Source organism: Balaenoptera acutorostrata, chromosome 1 (genome assembly GCF_949987535.1).
Source record: "Balaenoptera acutorostrata chromosome 1, mBalAcu1.1, whole genome shotgun sequence".
NCBI lineage: Eukaryota > Metazoa > Chordata > Mammalia > Artiodactyla > Balaenopteridae > Balaenoptera > Balaenoptera acutorostrata.
Window position 1 is genome coordinate 23,258,240 of NC_080064.1, and position 23,492 is coordinate 23,281,731.

Consider the following 23,492-nt stretch of genomic DNA (forward strand, 5'->3'; position numbering starts at 1 on the left):
TCTGGGCCCCGCTGGGCAGAGAACAGCGGTGAGACATGCGGAGAATAAGCCCCTGCACCTCACCCAGGCCAGGAGAAGGGAATCAGCGTGTGGGAGTGAGTGTTGGAAGGTGGGTGTGGCTGAACAGGACTGTTTTCTCAATCCCAGGACCTGATCTAAGGACCAGGGTGGGATGTCCATGGGGATGCTGACCAGGAGAGCCGGGGAGTGGGTGGTCTGGAGGGAGAGGATAGTTTCCTGGGGCGCGTGGGGCACTGTGAGCCTCTCCACCTCTTCCCCACGGGCTGAGCCTACGCACAGGCTGACAATGGAAATGCTTACGCAGGAGAAATGCCTCTATTCAGGTGCTTCCTGTTAATCTGCAGAAGGGGTGGCAGCAGCAGCTAGTTTCGGGACTTGCTTATCTTTGAATGGGGGTAATTGCTGGGAGTTGTCAATGTTCCAGATTGTTCCCTGGAAGAGGGGAAGGAAGGAGGGATGTCATAGGCTCTGCTGAGCACTTCCCCCTGCAGGCAGCAGGTGAAGTCACAGAAGGGTGGGCCCTGCAGGGGAGCCCAGGAGGGTGAGGGGACCACGGGATCACAGCTGGCAGGGCTGAACCAGAAGGGCCCTCTGAGTTCATATGAACCAATCCCCTCATTTTACAGATGGGAAAACTGAGATGCAGCAGCGAAGGGGCCACCCAGGGTCACACAGGGTGGGCCCAGCCAGCTGCTTGGCTCCAGCAAACAACCCAGGCGTCCTCCACGCTGGCCGTGCTCCCTTCCCTCCCTCGGCCCCCTGAGTCCATCTGGGGTTCCCCAGGCTGGGGCCCGTGTGTATCAGAAACCCCTTTCCCTTTCTCTGACTACAGGAGACCAGCGCAGTGGTGGGGTCACTGAGGCCAGCAGCCTCCTGGGGGGCTCACCGCGGCGTCCGTGTGGCCGGAAGGGCTCCCCGTACCACACGGGACAGCTGCATCCCGCGGTGCGTGTGGCCGACCTCTTGCAGCACATCAACCAGATGAAGACGGCCGAGGGCTATGGCTTCAAGCAGGAGTATGAGGTGCATGGCCCCAGTCCAGCCAGGACCCATTGCCAAGGCCTTGCCTGGTTGCTCCTCCCTGTGGACCCTGGCAGCCCTCAGCCCAGCCCTGGATGGACCCATGCTCTGACAGTCCCTAAATTCAACCTAATTTTTTGACCTTGACCTTGATCCTAACCTCAGACTGACCTGGGTTCTAACTCTCATCCTAACCCTGACTTGAAAACTGATCTTGAATCTTATCTCAGTCTCCATCTGGACCCTGCCAGGATCCTTATTCTATTCCTGATATGAACCTGACCACCAACACTGACCCTGACCTCCAACCTAAATCCCAGTCTGACTTTGACCCCGACTGTCATCCTAAGCTCCGTTTGGACTCTGACTTGAATCCCATCCTACCTCCATCTGGACTTAATTTGACCCTCACCTTTACCTTCTTCCCAGCTCAAACCTGGATTTGCCCTAAACCTGACCCTCATTCTAAAATGTCTCTGAACTCTAACCCTCTTTTTCCCTCTTTTCTCACTTCCCCCTACACAGCTTGGTATTGAACTTAGTCCCTCACTTACAAAGGAATTTACAGTGACTTTATTTCAGGCCCCAAGTTTAACCCTGAACCTGGCTGTTATCGTGGTCCCACTCCCATTCTCTTAAGGGGATAGGGCTCTTATGAGAGAGGGGCTTCCCTCCCTCACTAACTACCACTTTCCCTTCTGGCAGAGCTTTTTTGAAGGCTGGGATGCTACAAAGAAGAAAGACAAGGTCAAAGGCGGCCGGCAGGAGCCCATGCCTGCCTGTGAGTCCTGGGGGAGGGCCTGGGGTCTGGGGCAGTGGGTGGGAGGGAACAGGAAGCGGGAGAACAGCATGAGCCATTTATTGAGCACCTGTCTCATGCCAAGCTGTGTGCTGAGCATCACACCTGTTATCTCACTTAGTCCTCTCAGTAACCCTGTGAAGTGGATGTAGTAGAGCCCCCACTTTACAGATAAGGAAACTGAGGCTTGGGAGGTTAAGCCTCCTGCCCAAGGTCACATAGCTAATATACTTGTGTGAGCAGCACAGGACCTCAGGCCTTCTTGACGCTGCAGCCCAGACTCTAACCACTGGCCTGCCCTGCCTCCAGCAGTACCAAGGGCCTACTCGTTGGTCCTGAGCCTCTAGGTTCCCTGGCTGACCTGCCTGTGCCCCACCTCTGGCCTCCAGGAAGCTTCCCCCACTGCCTCAGCTCTGGGCTCCCCAGTTCAGCCCCTGCCCACCCCATGGCCACCTGCTCTGTGTTTCCAGACGATCGGCACCGAGTGAAACTGCACCCGATGCTGGGAGACCCTGATGCCGACTACATTAATGCCAACTACATAGACGTGAGTGCCTTGCCCCGTCATCTCTGCTGACCGGCCCTGCCCGCTCCAGGCTGACTGTCCAGGCAGGGCGGGACCTGTGAGGGAATAAATGGGGGTTCACGTGGCTGGCTTCTGAGTGCCCCCACCTCCTGCAGTCAGTGCCGGGGAGCTCAGCCGAGGGGAGGAGAGGGTGGGCGGCAGCTGTCAGGAGGGCTTCCTGCAGGCCAGAGTTGGCCTGAGAGACGGGGGATGGTGGTGGTGGGGTGTCAGTGAGGCAGAATGGAGGGAAGAGGGCAGACAGCTAGGCCTAGATATGAGGAAGGATCCCCTCTCGGTGAGGGGCCAGGAGGCTGGGGGTGGGATTCTGGTGATACACAGCGAGGCTGAAGGCAGACAGGGGCTGGGCTGAAGGCCACGAATGACAAGCTGAGGAATTTGGGCTTTTCCCTAGGGGCACCAGGGAGTCATTAAAAGTGTTTACCCATGATCAGAGTGGTACTTTAAGAATAATAACTCAGGTTTATTGACCATGTACTGTGTGCCAAGCACTGTGCTAAGCACTTTATACCAAATAATTAATTTTATATAATCCCTACAACCACCCTATGCAGTAGTTAGCATTGTGTGGCCTCACTTAACAGGTGAGGAAACTGGGGCTCAGAGAGGTGAAGCTACTTTTCCCAGGTCACACAGCTAGGGAGTGGTAAAGAAGGGATTCAAATCTCAGCCTGTCAGGGTCTCCAAAGCCTTTGCTGCTAACCATGAGACTGTCCTGCCAGCCACAGCAGCAACTGGTCGGGCTGGACCGGAGGGAGGGGCCAGAGACAGGGCAGGCAGCCAGGGGGCCTGAGCTTGAGTGTGAAGGAGAGGTGATGAGTCTCCTCCCCAAGTGTGGATGAGGGTGAGACAGGACAGGCCCAGGAGTCGGACCCTGATCAGACTCCCTGACCTGCAGCGAGCCAAGTTGGGTAGAGAGTCATTTATTCATTTGTTAGCTATGTTTTGAGCACCTACTGTGTGCCAGGCACTGTGCTGGGCACCAGGGATACAGCAGTGAGCAAGCAGACACAGCCCCTGCTTTCCGTGAACATATAGATTCTAGCTGGGGAGACACATAAGCGTACAAGTGAAATAAAGTCAGACTGGATGGAAAAGCACAGGCCAGAAAAGAGGAATGACTTCCTCAGCGTCACACAGCAAGGTGGTGGTAGGGCCAGGGTTAGCTGTGGCCGGCTGCATGGAAGCAGAGGGCTTGTGGTGGCGTTGGGCGGCTGGAGAGGGAAGGGAAGGGTGGCCCAGGTAGGAACAGCATGACCGGCTGGAGGTGGAGGAGGCATGTATCTGGGAGGGGGGTAGTCAGGGACTCTGGAGGTGACCTGTCCTTTCCTTTGTCTTCATTCCCTCCTGGTGGCCAGATGTGCTACCCCGTATTTCCCAGAATTCCTTGCCTTCTCCCCCACCTCCCATCCTCTCCCCTGGCTGGGCTACGGGGCCGGACCTGGCCTCGCCTCTCAGACTTGGGCAGTTTTGGTGACAGGGGCCTCGCCTCGGTCTCCTCAAGGTCCCCGTCGGCTTCTCCTTGGGCCCCGGCAGGGACGTGCCCCTCCCCTCTCTTGCCCAGCCCTCCCATCTCTGCTCTGCCGCCCCTGCTGGCATCACCCATTCTGGCCACTCCTGTGCTCCGTCCACCTCCATCTGCCTCTGGCCTAATATCTGTCTCTTTTGCTTTGTACTGTTCCCTCACTGGAATCATTAAGATTCGGATAAACCGTGAAGTAAGTATCTCTCTCCCCGTCTCCTCCTCCTCCTCCTCCTGTCTGTCTGACTGGCTATGTCTCAGACTCTCTCACAGTCTCTGGCTGTCTCTCTCTCTGTCTCTGTCCTCCTTCCCCTCCACTCGTGCGCCCAACGCCAACCGTCCACTTCAGCAGCTTGGCCAGGGGCCGCCCAGGGCTGAAGATTCGACATGATCCCTGTTTAAACCATTCCCTCCATCTCCTCTGCTCTGAGACAGGCCGGCAGTGCTGGGGTGCCTCCGGGTGCCTCCCCAGGCTCTGTTCTTCACCGGCTGTCACCTCTGTCATCCTTGTCCTGGGCTCCCCATGCCTGATGAATCCTCCCTAGCCACACCTTTTGCAGGCCTGGGAGGGGTGGGATGGGAGGAGCTGCCCTGGGTGCTGCGTGCTGCTTGGGAGTCAGGGCCTTCCAGGAAGCAAGGATGGCCCCGGGCAGTCTCCTTAATACTAGTTTCCCTGGTGTTCAAATCCCTTTGTGATCAGTTTGCTTGAAACTCAACCCTCGCTACTTTGCCCTCAATGTAGCCCTAATTTGAATGTTTTATTTTGGGGGAGCAGTATGGGTATTTTATTTTCAAAAATTGTGCTGTGTTTGGGCCTTTTAAGAATTAAAAAAAAACCCAATTCATCTAGCAATCCTCTGATTTGTCTTTTAATACATATTATTTTCGTAATAGTTGACGCCCGATGGGATTGTTTTCCTTTTTGGGTACTTTGTCTGTTTTATCTCCTTTTTTCTTTTACAAATATATTTCTTGCTTTTTTTATGATTGCAAAAATACAATTCATCATTAGACTTTCAGACAGCATGGAGATACCTAATATATAAAGTGTAAGGTCCCGGCTGTCGCGTCTGCTGGAGATGACAGTTGTCCCAGATGTGCTTCTAGACACCCTCTGCCTTGTTTTGAGTTTGTTTAAACAGTTCATTTGTAAAGTTGCTAAACTTAAGTGGAATATTAGGCCCACAGAAGGCAGTGGATGTACTCAGCCCTAGCGCCGCCCTTAGGAGGTGGTGAATATAGGCCATTGTATCAATACTTTATGTCTCAATCTCCACAAAACACACTACTCATTTAGTTATCGTCAGACTCTTACGAAATGCCCTGAGGAGACTTGGCTTAATTCATCTTCGAATGTCCATTAACAAGAGTGTCATTGGCTGGGCACCTGCTCTGTGCCAGGCACCTCAGGCACATCATGCCATCCTTATCACACTCTGCAAAGTTGGGACCTGCATTTGGCAGACGAGAAAATTGAGGCTTAGAAATGTTGAGTGGCTTACTCATGGCCCCACGGCTCTGGATTAGCTCAAACCCAGCCTGAGCCCTCCACCCTTACACGAGACCCTGGATCTCTCCCTTCGGGGGCATCGGGATGCCCTGGGGTCTTGCCCACCGTGCAAGTCATCAGTCTCCCAGCTCCACCCACTCAGAGACGCCAGGGAAGGACGGGTGTCTGCCACTCAGAGGCGCCTGGGAGGGGTGGGAGCAGGTCCCTAGGACATGCTGATGGCCCGGAGTGTGAGGACCTCTGCTCTCTAATCCTGGTCTCTAAAGTGGGTGTGCTCAAGGTGTCTCCTTATCTTCTTTTAACATCTGATCATTTAAAACTTTCCATTTCACTGTCCTCTGTGTGATATAATTGTGTAATACATGCACGCAATTAAAAAGTTAATATGCAGATATTGAAGCCCATCTGTCTAAAACCTTGTTCAGCTGTTTGCTGTATACTGACTAGCAATTGGGTGCTGGCAGTGTGCTGGGCACTGGCGGGACAGAGATGGATGAATCAGAAGAGACCCTGGCTCTCTTGCGTGAGATTCTCAGGCAAACCGGTTTTAGGTGGAGTAGCCTGTCCCCAGCTTGACTAAGGCTGGGTGTGGAGGGCAGCCCTGGCAGCACCTCTGCTGGGCGCCCCTCTGACCCCAGATACCCAGCAGCTCCCCTGAGGTCTTGAAGCAGAGGCAGTGGCTGGGGAGATGGCAGGAGGGAATTAGGCTAGACCCAGAGAGGTTCCAGTAGTGAGGGCTGAATGACTCTGGGAGGCTTTTTGTTATTGGTAACGTTGACTATGTTTTGGTCATTTTCATGGGAACGTGTAGGTATACAACATGTGCATGTCTTGCTATTATCCTCATGTTCTGGAGGAGAACAGAGGCTTAGAGAGCCTGGCTACTCAGAGCGTGTTTTGAAGCCCAGCCTTGGCACCACCTGGGATCTGGTTGGAAATGCACAATCCTGGGCCCTGCCCCAGACCTTCTGAATCTGAATCTGCCTTTTAACAAGATCTCCAGGAGATTTGCGTGCACAGTAAAGGCTGAGAAGAGCCCGCTTAGTGCCTGGAATCACACAGCTGCTCCTTGGTAGAGCTGCAACAGAGACCCAGGTCAACTTGACCCAAGACTCAGATTCTTAACCCCTGTTGTAAACCACTGTCTGCCCAGGGATTCTTGACGTTCACACCATTTAGATCTCCAGGAATTCTTGACATTCGCACCATTTAGATCTTCAGGGGTACTCGTTGGCCTTTAAAGTAGTAGTAATAGGAATGGCTGTTACTGATTAAGTACTGGCTTAGTGCTTGCCATGGTGCCAAGCCCTTGGCATATGTAACTTTATTTACTCCTCACAACAGTCCAAGGAAGTAAATGCTATAAATATTCCCATTTTATAGATGTGATAATACAGGCATAGAGAAGTAAAGGGATTTGCCCAAGGGCACATACTTAGCAAGAGCTATTCAGAGCAGGGATTTGAACTCTGGCAGTCTGACTCCAGGGCTCCTTGGGCCTGGGAAGCCCATGGGGCCATCGGATTTGCTGGGAGCTGTATTGAGGGTGTGAACTTGAGGCAAGTGGCCGAGCTTGGTTGTTTCTCTTGCACCGGCCCTGCAGTACTTCTTACCTGTCCCGTGTTGCCTGCATTGATTCCCTGGGTGTCTCGTGTGGGCAGGACCTCATGGGTGGCTAAGGCCCCAGGGTGGGAATAGAGTCTGGCTGGTTCCACTTCTCAGCCTGAGGGCTCTGGGGATGGAGGACGAAGTAGCTCTTGGCCTCTCTTTTGTGGGAGATAATGTAGGTAAAGTGCTTAGCACAGTATGTGACCATAATAGGGCCTCAAAAATGTATTATTATTTTAATAAATAATTATTTTAATTATTTGTTATTGTTTTTATTATTGATTTCAAAGATTTTAAAACACATTTTATCTAAGGGCCATGAGCAACTCCTGTGCTCATTTGCTCCTAACCTGAAGCCTTCATCTGGCCACCCAAGCTCTGGGTGACTGGGGTAGTCGGGAGGGGCATTGCCCATTCTGGTTGCCCTGAGGGGGGCTGGGATAGCTGACAAGACCCAGCCTAGGATCTGGGGTTGCTTAGGGTCTCTGGGGCTTTAGGAACAGGGCAGGGTCACCCCGAAATTTATTTGTCTTCAAACAGCAGCCGGGTTGTAAGCAGATTGCGGATAATTATCCCCAATTTATGAATGAGGAGACCCTCTAGGCCCATAAAGGAGTTGTGTCCTCCCTAGGGTCACATAGCAAAGATGGGTTTAAACCTAAGACACTGGTGTCTAAGCTGTACTTCCTTCCTTACTTGGAGACTGGGAGGACAGGGTCACCCTGGTCAGGAGGGTGGGGCAGTTCCCTGGGGGGTGTGTGCAGCTTCTGGGAGAGGAGGGCAGAGGGGGCCTGAGCAAGTGAGGGGCTGCTCCCTGGGGTCTTAACACACCCTCTTCTCCTGTTCCAGGGTTACCACAGGTCAAACCACTTCATAGCCACTCAAGGTACCTGGCACCTCCACCCATGTGCCCCTCAGTGTGCTGAGTGCCCTCTGCCTGCCTTCCTGCCTTCCCTGCTTATCTGCCTACCTCCCATCTGTCTCTCTGTCTGTCTGAGCCCCACTCTCTGACTGGGTGTCTGGAATCTGGCCATCCGTCTCCGCCCCCTCTTTGTGTTTTTGTTTCCCTGATGTGCACCATCCACTTGTAGCTCCTGGTCCAGCTGTCTGTCTGCATGCAAAAGGGCCAGCCAGACTCGATCCTCACGGGTGTGGATTGTGCCTCTTGGTCTGGGGGCTGCCTGGGTCCCTCTGGCTGTGTCTTCCCGCCCAGCTGTCCATCTGTCCATCCCGCCTGGAGACTTGTGCCGTGGCTCTCTAGCTCTGCTTCTTGGGTTGCGCGCGGGATGAGGGGGGTCTCCTGGCAGCCCCTCCCTGATAATGCCCACCCCCAGGGCCCAACAGGCATGAGTTGGCAGTTGGTGGGGTGTGTGTGGGGTGAGCACGAAGCCCCCATTTGGGGCTCAGGAGTCTCCTGGCCTGGGGTGGTGGTGCGGGGCAGCCGTGTGCTGGGCCTGGGTGGAGACCTGGCCTCAGGGACAAGCACCCTCTGTGCCCCCAGGGCCGAAGCCCGAGATGGTCTACGACTTCTGGCGCATGGTGTGGCAGGAGCACTGTTCCAGCATTGTCATGATCACCAAGCTGGTGGAGGTGGGCAGGGTAAGTGGGGCCGTGGGGGACGGGTGTGGTGGGCCGGGGGCAGTGAGGAGCCCACTGAGCCTGCCCCGCGGGGACTCCAGGTGAAATGCTCGCGGTACTGGCCAGAGGACTCGGACATGTACGGGGACATCAAGATCACGCTGGTGAAGACGGAGATCCTAGCGGAGTATGTCGTGCGCAGCTTTGCCCTGGAGCGGGTGAGTCTCCTGTCGTCACGGGGCCCTTCCCAGGCTGCCTGAGAGGTGGGGCAGAGCCCACCTCCCCCAGCCCAGGAGTGGAGGGTGGGAAGGGCACCGCTGCCTGCCCAGCAAGGCAGCTACTCGGTAACTGCTGGGAGCACCGTGGACGGGTGGGAAGGTAGCCGTCTTTGCTGGCGACTCCAAGAGGAAGTCAAGGCGATGAGGATGATGAGGATCTCAGCCCAGGTGCCGGTCCTGTTCTGTGCTGGGTGCTGGGCTAAGCCCGTTGCACATATTGTTTCAGCCCTGGAAAGCTCTGTGGGATTAGGCCTTTGCCCTTAGCCCCATTTTACAGATAAGGAAAGTGAGGCTCAGAGTGGTTACGTCACTCATGAAAGGCCACAGGGCCCGGGATGACCAGATCTTCCTAATCATGGTCCCATTTGATCGTCTGTAAAATCCTCAGAAGAAAGATAGTTTTCCCCCTTCGAACTAAGACCTGGAGAGTCAAAATGATCTCCTAGGGCTGTTGTGTAACCCAGGCGGTAGAGATGGGTGACTAATAACGCAGGTTGGGCATCAGGAAGATCCCAGCCCAACTCCTGCATGATATCTGTCTCGTCTAACCTCGGGCAAGTGGTTTCTCCTCTTTCGAGCCTTAGTTTTCTTGCCTGTACAATGAGTCATTAATACCCACCTCGTGAGTCTCGTTGGGGTGAACTGAGTTCTTGTGGTGAGATGCTCACGCCAGTGCCTGGCACACAGCAAGAGTCTGATAGACGCCAGCAGAGACTCTGACTGTTACTACTCTTGTCTCCCCAGAGAGGCTACTCTGCCCGCCACGAGGTCCGCCAGTTCCACTTCACAGCGTGGCCGGAGCACGGCGTCCCCTACCACGCCACGGGGCTGCTGGCCTTCATCCGGCGCGTGAAGGCCTCCACGCCCCCTGATGCTGGGCCCATTGTCATCCACTGCAGGTGGGGTGCCGGGAAGCCCGGGGAGAAGAGGGGCGGGAAATGGGGCTGTTGGAGGTCCCTAAACGAGACTGGGCTTGGGTCCATCCTGCTCAGAGACAGAGGACAGGGGAGGATGACCACCAGGGGCCCTTTGCCCTTTGAGCTTTGGCTCCGGGGTTGGCACCCTCGAGCGCTCCCCAAGACCTGGGGAGGCCCTTCTCTCAGATGCCGAGGAGGCGCTGGAGACATGGAAGGGGTGAGGGGTTGGCGAGGCACCAGGCAGGACTGAGTTCCATTTGCTTCCTTTGAGCAAGTGTGCCCCTGGAGTCCCCTTCTGGTCTGTACCCCCATCCTCCCTTCCAGAGCAATTACTATCCTGACTTCTAAACCGTAGATTCATTTTGCATGCTTTTGAACTTTGTATAAATGGAATCATACATCAGGTTCACTTTGGAATCTGACTTTCCCTTAACCTTATGTTTATAAGGTTCATCCATATTGTATCCTATTCCACTGGGTGAATAAACCACAATGTATTTATCCACTCTGCTATGGATAAGCATTTCCAGCTTTGAGCTATTATGAATAGTGCTACTAAGGACATTGTATTACGTGTCTTTTGGCCGACACACACACACCTTCCAGGGAGGTATGTACGTAGGAGTGGAATTGCTCTGTGTGAATGTTCAGCCTTACTAGGTACTACAAACAGTTTTCCAAAGTCGTTGCGCTAATTCAAGCTGCCGGCAGCGGTGTACAGGAGACCCGGTGGCTGTGGGTCTTGGCCGACACTTTGCTACTGCCATTTTCAAGCTTGAGATCTTGGTGTCATCTTTGTCCTCCCCCCACCTCTCAACTCTGCTCAACCTGGTGCTGAATGTGAGGATCCCAGAGTTGGGTCCGACCCAGCCCAGCTCTCAAGGAGCTCCCAGTTGGTGAGGGAGACAGCCACATAAACAATGACCACAGAGCAGGAAGGAAGGTTTTGATAAAAGTCCACCCAAATTGCTCTGGGAGCTCAAAAGCATGACATCTGCTAGAGGATCCACTGAGTATGTGAGTGGGTTTGAGTGCGTAGGGCTTTGAAGGATGTGCAGGAGATTTTGGGACATCCAAGAGACCAGAACATCCTTGGATTAATGTTCTCTGAGCAGCACCTTTGTTCCTCTCCCCCAGTCACAGCTGCTAAGTTGGGCTGGTTTCACATCTGCATTCTCCTTACCCTTTCTTTCCTCTTCTTCCCCAAGGCCCAGCCCCCACTCTGTCCTCTATCACATTTCACCGGAACTCTTCCAAGCAGCCTTGTCCCTGGCTCCTCCTGTATCCCCCATCCCCTGTGTGGTGTAGATATGGCCAGGGGCCCCAGGCACCCTCTTCTCTTCTTCTGCGTGGTCCCGGGCTTCCTCCCCAAGGCCCCAACCTGACCTGGGCTGCTCTCTCCCCAGTGCGGGCACTGGCCGCACAGGTTGCTACATTGTTCTGGATGTGATGCTGGACATGGCGGAGTGTGAGGGCGTCGTGGACATTTACAACTGCGTGAAGACCCTCTGCTCCCGGCGCGTCAACATGATCCAGACTGAGGTGGGGATGCAGCCCTCTCCCCACTTCCCCTCCAGCAGGAGTGTCCCTCGTGCAGGAGCTTGAAGCCGGTGCAGTGTGTCAGAAGGGTGTCCTAGGATGTCCCCTTGTTCTTTCCCATCCCTGAACTTGGCCGGCCAGCCTCTTAGGGTCTTCCCAAACTCAGCTCCACTGTGTTCAGTTGGGTGAGGTCAAACAGCACTGGGCCAAGGTCATAGGTTCTACAGTCAAGACATAATGCTTACTGGGTTTGTCTCCTCACTAGACGTGTGACCCTGGGCTGTCCCCTCACCTTCAGAGCTTCTCATAGGGTTGTTATGGGGATGAAATATGAGATAAGTGAGCAAACATCCCTGAAGGTTGTTTCAGGTACAGTGGGTCCAACCTGTAGTAACAAGTGGTTGGACTCCACCTCAGAGCAACCCGGCCTCAAACATGAGGTTGCCTCCCGCCTCAACCCTAAAATCTCTAACTTCTGCTCCCCTCCTGGTTCCTCATATTCTCGTCTCCTGCTCCAGGAACAGTACATCTTTATCCATGATGCAATCCTGGAGGCCTGCCTGTGTGGGGAGACCACCATCCCTGTCAGCGAATTCAAGGCCACCTACAAGGAGATGATCCGCATTGACCCTCAGAGTAATTCCTCCCAGCTTCGGGAGGAGTTCCAGGTGGGGCATGAGTGTATGTGTATAGGTGTGGTTTGTGAGTGTGTGTGTGTGTGTGTGTGTGTGTGTGTAGTATTGGGAGGTCCTCAGTGCTGTAAGAGTCACCGAGGGCCAAGCAGGATGCACAGAGCTGGGTTACTAGGAAGGACTTAGAGACAGTGGAGGACATAGTGCATCCAAGAAATTAAGAGCCCAGGCTTTGAAGTCAGATAAACCTGGGTTCAAATCCTGGCTTACCTAGTTAAGAGCTGTGAATAACCTTGAACAAATCACTTTACCTCTCTAAACCACAGTTTTCTTACCCAGAAAAGAAATAGTTAATATTGTCCTTGCAGTCTTTGTAAGTCATTAGGGTTCTTTTGGTTGCAAGTGATAAAAGTCCAGCTCAGTGGCTCTTGTAACTGAAAAGTCTGAGGATGGTGCAGCTTTAGTTATGGCTGGATCCAGGGGTTCAAATGATGATGCCAAGATTTAGTCTCTGTCCATTTTTGGTTCTGCTTTCTTCTGTTTTTGGCTTCATTCTCAGACCCACACTCTGGCCCCTCACAGTGCCAGGCTTACGTTATCTTTGCTGTCAGAAGACTCTGGAAGAGGGCACTTCGTGCTCCCAACAGCCCCAATAAAAGCCCCAACCAGACTCTCATGTGCCCATTTCTGAGCTGATCACTGGGACCAGAGAGATGGAGCACACAGATCGGCCTAGGCCTGGTTCTGGGGGCAGGGCCAGTCTCACCATGTCACATGACTGCGATGGGAGAAGGCTGGTTCTCCAGAGAAGTTTGAGCATGGTCACTGGGTACGGAGAGACCCCAGATGTCCTTTCTACTCCAAGGTTCCCATGAGGGTTCGGTGGTACATGCCGGGTGCCTGGCGCTCTAGGACCGGCATAGAGTGATGTCACAGGAAATGTTCTCTGTGATTCCTGGAGAAGGATGTTGAGCCCTGAGGACCATGAGAGACTGGGTTCCCTGATAGGGAGCCCCAAGAACAAGAGAAGAAATGGAGACCCCGTGAATCAGGATGCGTGAGGCATGAAGGCAGGAGGGTAGGGGAGGTGACCCAGAGTCCCTGGCTTGCTACTGTGCCAGGTGTCCCTTGACAGGGCCGTGATGGAGGAAGGTGACCACCTGTGTCAGGTCCCTGGAGTCTGCTTTGTGGAAGATGTGGGGTTTCAGGGCTTAGCTCCTTTCAAGCACCTGGTAATGATCCTCATGGTGCCATCTGTGTACTGAAGGCTGTGCATGTGCCAGGCTTGATATTATCTCACTTATCCTCCCAGCAGCCCCTTGAGGTAGGCATATTATTATCCCATTTTACAGTTGAGGGAAAACGAGGCTGAGAGATACAGTAGCTTGTCTAAAGTTACACAGGTGGTGAGGAGGCAGACTCCAGTCTCCAGAGCTCTGTCCAGGCCCTGTGCATCCTGGAGACAGAGAGCCTGGATCCCTCCCACTCTCCCTTCCCTCTGGACCTCAGTTTCTCCATCCATTAAATGGGCCTAATAACCCAGCCCCATCTCCTTCATGGGGTGGGAGGAGGCCCCACAAACACAGGAGTCACCTCCCTTTCCTCTCCCCACTCCTTGTAGACGCTGAACTCGGTCACGCCGCCGCTGGACGTGGAGGAGTGCAGCATTGCCCTGCTGCCCCGGAACCGGGACAAGAACCGCAGCATGGACGTCCTGCCGCCTGACCGCTGCCTGCCCTTCCTCATCTCCACCGACGGGGACCCCAACAACTACATCAACGCAGCCCTGACGGACGTGAGGGCACGGGGGTGGGGTGGGCTCTGGGACTCTCCCACCCAGCAGCATCTGGGAAGGTCCGGGAGCCAGGGGGACAGAGCTGAGGGCTCTGATTAGGGGGACCCTCTGCCTTTCTTGGGACCAGGCCCATTGTGTGGTCCTCCTTCCCCTAAGGATCTTCCATTCAGGGCACTTGAGCCAGTGCTCCGCCTCAGGTATTACCCTTGGCCTGAATAGAAGTCTGGGTGGTGGAGTTCAGACAGGGCTGTCTCCAGGGTCAGACCCGGCAGAGCCTGGGGTAGGATGAGTGATTCGAGGGCTTTGACTGGGGAGGCTGGGAGGGTTTGGGGTTGGGACTTGAGATTTGATATCTGGAGCCAGGGGAGCTTGTCTTGGGGTGGTCGAGCTAGAGCCTGCCCAGGACCTGGCCTGGAGTAGTGACTTGTTCCCTGGGCCCAGCCTGGCCATGGTCTGAGGGCTCAGGAGCTGTTTAGAAGCCCCTTCCCTTGCTCCCGGCTCAGGGAGCTCCACCACCTTTATTGGGCATTGCGAGCAGAGCAGGGGCTTTAGGGTCCAGTGAATAACTCCCAGGTGCTGCTACCTGAGGGGGATGAGTCTGTGAGTGTCCCCTCACTCCTTCCCGAACTGGACCCAGTTGAGGGAGAGGTGTGGGGGCCAGATAGCTGGAGGTAAAATGTTACCGTTTTAAGAAAGCCAGTGACACTGGAGAGTGTGACTTCAGCGATGTGGCTCAGTGGACCGGCTGCTCCTTCACCCCTCAGGCAGGCAGACCCATCCTCCCGGCCACAGCTGTCTGGCCACAGCCCCACGCATGCCCCCTGCATCAGGGCTGGGCCTTTACTGCAGCAGGGAGAGCAGCAATTGAATGCACACCTTCTGAGGACGGGCTGGCCTGGGAATAGAAGGGGAGGGGCCGAGCTCAGCGCACTCGGTCCTCATCCCAAACTCGCCCATGGGAGGAGTGCATGAAGGTGGGCCGAGGCCAGGTGTGTCACCACTGGACGTCCCTCCACGTGGAAATGAGAGCTGTGGGGAGGGAGGTTCCCCTACAGCAGGGACGAGGGAGATGGGCCTTTCTTGGCCCAGTTCCTGGCCAGGGCCCCTTGGCACGCAGGTGCAGGGGACAGTGGGGTTTCTCTAAGGAGGGAAAGCTCCCACACTTGCCTCCCAGGGGCTTCCTGGAGTGAGCTGAAGGCAAGTGGGGGAGTGGCCCCAGCCACTGAAGGGAGTGAGGGGAGAGGGGGCCGGGGCCCTGGGGAGGTGGCAGAGGGTGCTGGCGAGCTTTGGGTGGGGACGTAGGAATCTGTGGCCTCCCTCTCAGCTAGCTCTTTGGCCTCCGTGTGCCCATCTGCACATGGGGGGATGGAAAGGAGGCTCTCTGAGGTCCTGAGAGTCTCTGAGCTGGAGAGGGTCACATTGGCTCCCTGGCCTTGGATGGGAATGGGCGAGTAAGGTGGCGAAGCGTCCCTGGGGCCATGATATCTCACACACTTGATCCCAGCCATGCAAAGCCTATTGGCTCATGAACCATGAGTCCCAGGAGCCAGGAGGCCCTGATGCTTGGGTTGGAGTGAGCTAATCTCGGGGCCAGCTGGGGTCTGTTGTGGGTGGTTAAGTCTGCAGGGAGCTCCACTGGGTGCCCAGGCCTGAGTTTTGGAGTCTGGCTGGGCCTGGCCTTCAGGAGCTGGCAGTCAGGGAGCCTTCAGTGAGTCCTGGGGAGGGGGTCGGGAGAGAAGCGCATCAGGAGAGGGTGGGGGACATGGCACAGGTGGGTCAAGGCAGGGCACCAGGAGGAGACGTGGGGCTGGAGCACTGACGGGGGGAAGGCTGGTGCCAGCCCACCTGGAGGGGCAAGGTTGGGAGCAGGGAACAGAGTCAGTACCGGTCACTGGTCTGGGGTCCTGGGTTGGGGTCTCAGACCTTTTATCCGTGGAGTTGGAAGGGACCTAGCTATTTATTTATTCAAAAATATGTATTTATTTATTTATTTATTTGTTTTTTTAACATCTTTTTTTTTTTTTAAACATCTTTATTGGAGTATAATTGCTTTACAATGGTGTGTTAGTTTCTGCTTTGTAACAAAGGGAATCAGTGATAAACCCCTACAAAGTTCTGGGCACAGGCCACACCCTGAAATCTCTGCCTTCCTGAACCTTGTATTTGGGGAATGGGTTGAGACGGTCAACAAACAAATATGCAATGGAATGTCAGTCGCTGGTAATTTCTACAAAAAACAACCAGGCAGAAGAAGAACTTAATGTGGGTCTTGGGGTATGTGTGTGGCAATTTTTAATGAGTTCGTAATAAGGGCCACTTTGAAGAGGTGAAGTTAAGCAAAGACTAGAAAGAAGTGAGGGAGAGAGCCATGTATACACTTGGGAAATTTGTTCCTGGCAACAGGAATAGCAGGTGCAAAGGCCCTGAGGCAGGGAGCAAGCTTGGCCAGCCTCTGCCTACCATGCCCAAGCTCCCATTGCCACCCATTGGGAACCTTTTGCTGTTTAGCTCCTGGGGGCCATGGGCTTGGGCATTAGAGGTCTGGGGGCTCACCCCATCAACTCAGGCCTCAGTTGCTGGCCAGCCTCCAAATTGGGCCCCTGGAGGCAGCCTGGTCCTTTGGGGGGCAGAGATGTGGTGGGCAGGGCAGGAGGACAGTCTGTTGCAGAGGCTTGGCAATGTCGGAGCACTGAGTCCTGGTTTCCCTGCAGAGCTACACGCGGAGCGCAGCCTTCATCGTGACCCTGCACCCGCTGCAGAGCACCACGCCCGACTTCTGGCGGCTGGTCTACGACTACGGGTGCACCTCCGTCGTCATGCTCAACCAACTGCACCAGTCCAACTCCGCCTGGGTGAGGGCCCCGCTGGCCGGGCAGGCTGGCTACCTGCAGCCTAGGACCTCAGTGTGTTCAAGGACACATCTCAAAAGTCAGTGGTTGGAACCCAGCTCTGCCACCTACTTACTGAGTAGGGACCTTAGATGTGTCCTACTTCCTCCCAGAGCCTCAGTTTCCTTGTCTGTAAAACGGAGCTCAGACTAGAGAGAAATAGCTGTTCTTTATGGAGCATCTGACGTATGCCAGGGACTCTGCTTTGCACTTATGGGCTTCAGGTGAGAAAATTAAGACCCAGAGAGGTGAAGTGACTTCTCCAAGGTCACATAGCTGGGCAGTGGCAGAGCTGTGCCCCCTACCCTGGGCTGCCTCCTCCCAGAGCCTCTGCTTTTTCAGTCATTCAGTGAAACTGCTCATCATGGGGGCCTTCGAGGCAGAGTAAAATTCCAGCCTCCTTACCTTCTAACTGTTTGATCTAGGGTAAGTTAATCTACCTCTCTGAGCCTCAGCTTCCTTCTCTGTGAAATGGGGACTATCACAGCATCTGTTCTCTCAGGGGTTATTGTCAGGACCATGTGAGATGTATGCTTAGCACTGTGTCATGCCCAGCACATAGCAGGTGCTCAGTACATGGCAGGGATGAAGATGATGAGGGTGACAGTCGCTTCTGAGGTTGGTCCAGACACTGGTCAGTGATTTCAGCCTAGAGGCAGCTACCCTCATTTCCTTTCAGGGCTCCCAAAGCTGGAACTCCTGGGAGGTACAGACGCCCAGCCTTCCACCCTGCATGACCATCTTCTCTAGATCTCTGGGCCCCTGCTCTCTCCAGGTCCCCATCCCAGGAGGCCCAGGAAGATTTGCTGTAAAATGAGCATGACAGCCTCTTAATGGCTGCCTGGGGAAGATTGTTAACTGGGTTCTTTGCAAGTCAGGCGCTTGGTATAAATGACCTAGAACTGCAGGGTAATGGGCTCCAGCACCTGGGCAGGGAATCCCATGTGGCAAGGACCTGCCCTTGCTAAGATGGAGGCGAGGGACCCATAGGGAGTCTCACACAGATGTCATTCACTGGTCACCCATTTGCTCATTCATTCAACCACCTTTCCTCACGGGCCACTCCCTGTCAGCCTGTTGGGGAGACAGAAGAACACACGGCCCCTCCCAGATCTCATGGTCCAGGGGTAAGCAGGTACAAAAACTGATCATGACAGCAGAGGGAGAGGGCTATCATGGAGCTGGCACAGGGACACACAGGAGCCTGGGGGGATGATGGATCAGGGAGGGCTTCCTGGAGGAGGTAATATCTGAGCTGAGATGTGTAGGAAGGGTAGAGTTAACTAGGTGAAGGGGTGGGAGATGAGTGATCCATGGAGAGGGAGCAGCATGTAAAGGCCTGAATGCAAGGAGTTGCCAGGCCCCCAGGCAAAAGAGGAAGGTAGTGTCCTCCCTTCGTGGTCAGAGAGGGAGGCAGATGGAGCATGGTGTTGTCTGGGAGGAGCCTAGGGACCATTTCACAGGTGGAGAAACTGGGACCCAGAGAAAGGAAGAGCCTTGCTAGAAGGCTGCTAGAAGCTGGGGCTTCGGACCAGCTGCCCAGAGGACCCGTGTATGTATGTGTGTGTGGGCTGCTTCTCCTGTGTCCCTCCACTGTCTTGAGTCTGTGGCCTGGAGGGGGTACATTTAGGACCCTGACTGCACGGAGGGATCTTGGGGCAGGAGTCGGGGTGCTGAGCTGTGTTGCAGCACAGGGACACCTCACGTCTGTGAGCTGATGCTGGAGGGCCGAGGCAGCAAGAGAGAGGGCCGTGGGGCAGGGGTGCTGGCGTGGGTGGGGGTGATCTGAGGCCTGTCCCTGGAAGAAGGCAACTTCGTGTAGGTGTGTGTGCTGGTGAGTGTGTTGGGTGTAGCTGTCTAGTGGCACGGCAGTGAGTGTCCGTTTACCACTGTAAAGGGTTTGCCTCGGCTGACCTGAGTGTGTCAGTACAAATGCACTGGGGCGGGCGTGCACTGCGGTCTGATGGGTGAGCGGGGGGATGTGGGGGGAACTGAAGGTGAGTCTGGAGTGAATGGTGGGCCCCGGGCAAGCGTGGAAGTCTGGGGGTGGGTGTGAGCGGCAGCTGCCCAGCCGGCTCTGCTCAGCTCCGCTCCGCTCCCTCTGCCCACGCTCCCAGCCATGCCTGCAGTACTGGCCTGAGCCGGGCCGGCAGCAGTATGGCCTCATGGAGGTGGAGTTCATGTCAGGCACAGTGGACGAGGACTTGGTGACCCGCGTTTTCCGGGTGCAGAACATCTCTCGGGTGAGTGATCTGGGAGCTCCAGGATGAGAACCTGGGTGGGGGCTGAGTGGCTTTGAATGACCCTCTTGAGGTCCCCAGGGGGCCGTGCAACCCTTGGCACTCATGTCCCCTGGCTGATCGCCTGCACCCCCAGCTGCAGGAGGGGCACCTGCTGGTGCGACACTTCCAGTTCCTGCGCTGGTCTGCGTACCGGGACACGCCGGACTCCAAGAAGGCCTTCCTGCACCTGTTGGCCGAGGTGGACAAGTGGCAGGCAGAGAGCGGGGACGGGCGCACCGTCGTGCACTGCCTGTGAGTGCCGGCCCTCCCTCGGCTGCGGGGTGGGGTCAGGGCCCCACGGGACCGGGGCAGAGGCCAGTGGGAGAGAGGGCCTCGGGGCCGCCACCCAAACCCTGAGCTCCCAGGCAGCGCAGCCTGGACTCTGCCCACCGAGGCGAGGCAGGCCCTGCCTTCCACGGAGGAGCCAGTCACTTTCCAGGGCGTGGACTCAATCCTGAACACCCGCCCAGTGCTCTCTGTGTGATGTTTGACTTTGCCAATTTAGTTAGAGAGAGTCTTGTCAGAATAGTTAGTTTAGCCCATGATACGGTAATATACTTTTCAAACCAACGGAATTCTGGTCTTTGGTCATGCCTGCATGCATGTAGCTTTTTTCATTCATTCATTCACAGATTGATTGATTCACTCACGTCTGGGTGCAGTCACTTCTTTGCCTCCCACTTCTTCATGCTTTCAGCACTTACCCTTCCCTGTATCAGGCTGGGCACATGGGGGGCAGGGGCAGGGAGCTGAGTCAGGCAGGGCCTGGCCCTTGAGGGCTTTTGGTTCTAGTGGGAGAGACCCCTTGAGAAGGGGACAGAGGGCCTAGTCCGTCCCCCATCTCCCAAGAGGAACCCCACACCCCAGGTCACAGGGAACAGTGGAGGGAGAGGGCTGGGGACTGGGGGAATGGGAGGGTCTCCGTGTGAGAGGCCATGGGTTTGACTGGGAGTGTATCTGTGTTACTAGGGGTGGCTGGTCTTCCCAGTGTTTGTTTTCCATCCTGCTCTCTGGTTTTTCGCTTGCTGCTCTGCAGCCCTCTTCTGTCGCTGGCTTTGTCTCAGTGTCTTTCTCCTGGAGTGTGTCTGCCCTCCTTTCTCTCGAATCTGCTCTGTTTCTCTTGGAAGCTCTGTCTTCCCAGATACCTTCCACTTCGGATGCTAGTCTTTTATCCTCTGACTCCTCCCCCTTAACCTTCTCTTCCTGCTGCTCGCCTCTGGGCTCCCTGACTCCTCCCATCTGGGTTCCCTGCCCCACCCCTCCCTTCTGGGCTCCCGGACTCCTCCCTTCTGGCGTCCCTGACCCCTCCCATCTGGGTTCCCTGCCCCGCCCCTCCCTTCTGGATTCCCTGGCCCTGCCCTGCCCTTCACCCTTGAGTTCGCCCTACCCACCAAGCCCAACCCCAAATCTTTCGTGTCTCTCCTTTAGCAATGGGGGCGGCCGCAGCGGCACCTTCTGCGCCTGCGCCACGGTCCTGGAGATGATCCGCTGCCACAACCTGGTAGACGTTTTCTTTGCTGCCAAAATGCTTAGAAACTACAAACCCAATATGGTGGAGACCCTGGTGAGGCGCCATGTACCCCTTGCCCAGCCACTTCCAACTTCCCGGTCCACGCCCGGCCAGGCCCCTCAGCACCCCTCTCCCTTATCTGGCCCCCACAGTTGGGCCTTGGGTTCTAGTCCTCTGGTGCCAAAATGTTACCCCCATTTCTCCCCTTCTCCCCATCGATGGGGCAGGGCTCATGCTTGCCCCTTCGCCCCAGTACTAGAGAGGGACCAGGCTGGTGATTCCTTCTCTCCCTCTCCCAGGATCAGTACCACTTCTGCTATGACGTGGCCCTGGAGTACCTGGAGGGACTGGAGTCAAGATAGCAGGGGCCCCTGGCCTGGGGCACCCACTGCGCACTCAGGGCCAGGCCCACCATCCCGGACTGACGAGGAAGACCCGCGCCCCCAGCTCTGCTCAGCTGCAGCCCTCACAGGGAAATCACCGGAGTGGGCGCTGGGCCATCCTGGTGCCCCCTTCCACTGTGGGCAGGGCCTTTCAGCACCTCCGTGGGCAGGCTGCGGGCCAAGGAGGAGCTTAGCAAGACTGCAGCCCAGCCCACCTCCGCGGGGTCCTGCAGGCCTGCTGAGAGGCCTGGCGCTGCCCGGCAGAGTGACGGGCTCAGAACTGCCGGCTCTGGGAGACCCAGGCCCAAGCCCCTGGATTGCATCCCAGCCCTTGGCAGAGATGAGTGAGGCCCTGTAGAGCAAGTGCCAGGCCAGGATTTCCACCCAGCTTGGCTGGACATGGGTAGAGAGTGCACTGGGGCTTGGCATCTAGCATCCCATCTGGCCCAGCCCCTGAGGGTCCTGGGGAGACTGAACTCTGCCCTCATTTGCCAGTGGGCACTTCAGACTCGTCCTCCCAGGGGGAACTTCAGCTCCCTCCTCTACCCGCTGCCTCCCTGCAGCCCCGGGGATATTTTGCTCATGATCCCCACCCCCCACCCTCCATTTCTGCTTCCCTGAATGTGCTCTGAGCTTCCCGGAACCAGGATCTGCCCACCCCTACCCTGTCCCGTGTGGGGTCCCTTCCCTGCTTGACCCAATGTCTGCAGAATGAAGTCACCTCAGCCCCCACTGCCTATAACTTTCAGGCCTCACTGGCTGGGTCCTGCTCAGCCTGGGTCAGTGACAATCTGCAAGGCTGAATGACAGCCCCTGGGGTTGAGGTCCCTGTGGCTTCTGGTGAGGCTGGCCACTGGGACGCTATTAAATCAGGGGTGCTCAGCACCCCTAGAGTTTGGAGAAAGAAGGTATATTTTGGGATGGAGGATCTATGCTTTTTTTGTTTATTTTTTAATGGGGGTGTGGGAAGGTCTCTTTAAAATGGGGCAAGCCACCCCCCCATTCCGTGCCTCAATTTCCCCATCTGTAAACTGTAGATATGACTACTGACCTACCTCGCAGGGGGCTGTGGGGAGGCATAAGCTGATGTTTGTAAAGCGCTTTGTAAATAAACGTACTCTCTGAATGCCACAGAGCAGCCTTATGTGTGTCTGGCCGGCCTGACTGGGGCCTGCTCAGCTGCCCCCAGCCTCCCAGTGCAGCGGGAGGGCCCTGGTCTGGCCTCGAATTTTCCATCCATAAAATGTGGGGAGGGGCATGGACCAGAGCATCGTTCAGGGGCCTTCCATTTGCAGAGCTGGTTCCAAGGGACCTTGGCTGTTGCTTTCTCCAGCCAAGCCTCTGAAGCACTTACTCAGACAGGGGGCTTTATCCTGAGACCTCCGAGGGCCACAGAGCTGCCTCTCAACCCCTGGGGGCCTGGATCTAGGTTGAGCTCCTTCGCGTCCAGCATGGGAAGCTCAGGCTTCAGTGTCAGGCTGATGGTCCCCACCATCTGTGAGACCCTGGGCAAATCAGCTGCCTCTCCTAGCCTTGGTTTCTCATCTGTAAAATGGGGACAATTCTATCATGATGAGATGAGGTAGTGGTTAAGTGCCCATGTGGTGCCAGGTGTGCAGAAAGAGCTCCATTTAAAACACAACAGAGATAGGACAGAGCAGACACATATCTCGTGGGGATGATTGTCCAGCTGCCTGAGTCCAGCCCATTCCCAGTCTCTGGCTTCCTCAGGGGGTGGAGTGGGAGGAATAGTGCACTGGTTGGCAGGGACCTGAGTCACTCCTGGCTCTGTCACAAACTTGTTGTAGGACTTGGTGAAGACACTTCCTGTTTCTGGGTCTCAGTTTCTTCATATGAAGACTGGCTCTGTGATGTACTGATTCTGTTCACACACTGGCTGACTCTGCCTCAGTTTCTCCATTGGTTAAAGGATGTGACCCATTCTAATGACCTCGCAATTCAACATCCTTTGATCTGAATTAAACAATTTTTAGACAGTTGTGATCCCATTTAGCTAAGGCAGAAACCGACCCCCTCACACTCATTCTGAACTGACCACTAAGCCTTACCTGATGGGCCACAAATGTATGTCATAGATACTGGCCAAGCAATAGAGTATAACTTGCTTTGACCAACAGAATGTGGCAAAATTGACATCAAGTGAGCTCTGGCTTCTAGACCTCAAGGGGCATTGCAGCTTTTGATTTTGCCCTCTTGGCACTCTGCCACGTAATGAAACCTGTCTTGCCTACTGGGAGATTTGAGGGCATGTGGAGAAGAACCAACATGTGGTGAATGAGGCCATCTTGGGCCCTCCAGCCTGGCTGACCTGTCAGGTGAGTGTACTTATATGATTAAATGTAGCAGAAACTGCCCAACCAACCCCCAGAACTGGAAGAGATAATTGTTCTTTCTTTTAAGCCAGTAAGTTTGGGGATTGTTTGTTATGCAGCAAAAGCTAACTGATACATATGTGTGTAGTGGGTCAGCAGCCCTGCTTTTCCCTCCATCAGGTGCTGAGTTCCTTAAGGGCAGGAAGTGTTTCTGTGTCCATCTGAGTGTATCCACTTCTCAGCAAAGTGCTGGACTTGGAGCTGATGTTCAGGAAATGTTGGCATGAGGGAGGG

The 23,492-nt window shown here is 55.3% G+C and overlaps 1 protein-coding gene across 7 annotated transcripts in view; it reads left to right on the forward strand.

Annotated features, from left to right (window-relative positions):
• Window positions 1-21,990, forward strand: part of PTPRU (protein tyrosine phosphatase receptor type U) — an 81,374-nt gene extending 59,384 nt beyond the window's left edge. For 5 of the 7 annotated variants that reach the window (XM_057549163.1, XM_057549172.1, XM_057549176.1 and 2 more), the window contains 15 exons: window positions 854-1,044; window positions 1,747-1,822; window positions 2,311-2,387; window positions 7,913-7,949; window positions 8,565-8,662; window positions 8,743-8,859; window positions 9,664-9,818; window positions 11,243-11,378; window positions 11,894-12,043; window positions 13,629-13,802; window positions 16,514-16,654; window positions 18,808-18,933; window positions 19,067-19,224; window positions 20,401-20,536; window positions 20,782-21,990. In XM_057549163.1, the coding sequence (XP_057405146.1) occupies window positions 854-1,044; window positions 1,747-1,822; window positions 2,311-2,387; window positions 7,913-7,949; window positions 8,565-8,662; window positions 8,743-8,859; window positions 9,664-9,818; window positions 11,243-11,378; window positions 11,894-12,043; window positions 13,629-13,802; window positions 16,514-16,654; window positions 18,808-18,933; window positions 19,067-19,224; window positions 20,401-20,536; window positions 20,782-20,844 (1,835 nt within the window). In that variant the 3' untranslated portion in view covers window positions 20,845-21,990. Of the gene's footprint in view, window positions 1-853; window positions 1,045-1,746; window positions 1,823-2,229; window positions 2,388-7,912; window positions 7,950-8,564; window positions 8,663-8,742; window positions 8,860-9,663; window positions 9,819-11,242; window positions 11,379-11,893; window positions 12,044-13,628; window positions 13,803-16,513; window positions 16,655-18,807; window positions 18,934-19,066; window positions 19,225-20,400; window positions 20,537-20,781 lie in introns of those variants that run through there. The other 2 variants (XM_057549168.1, XM_057549188.1) reach the window with 2 other exon arrangements.
• The last annotated feature ends 1,502 nt before the right edge of the window (window positions 21,991-23,492 follow it).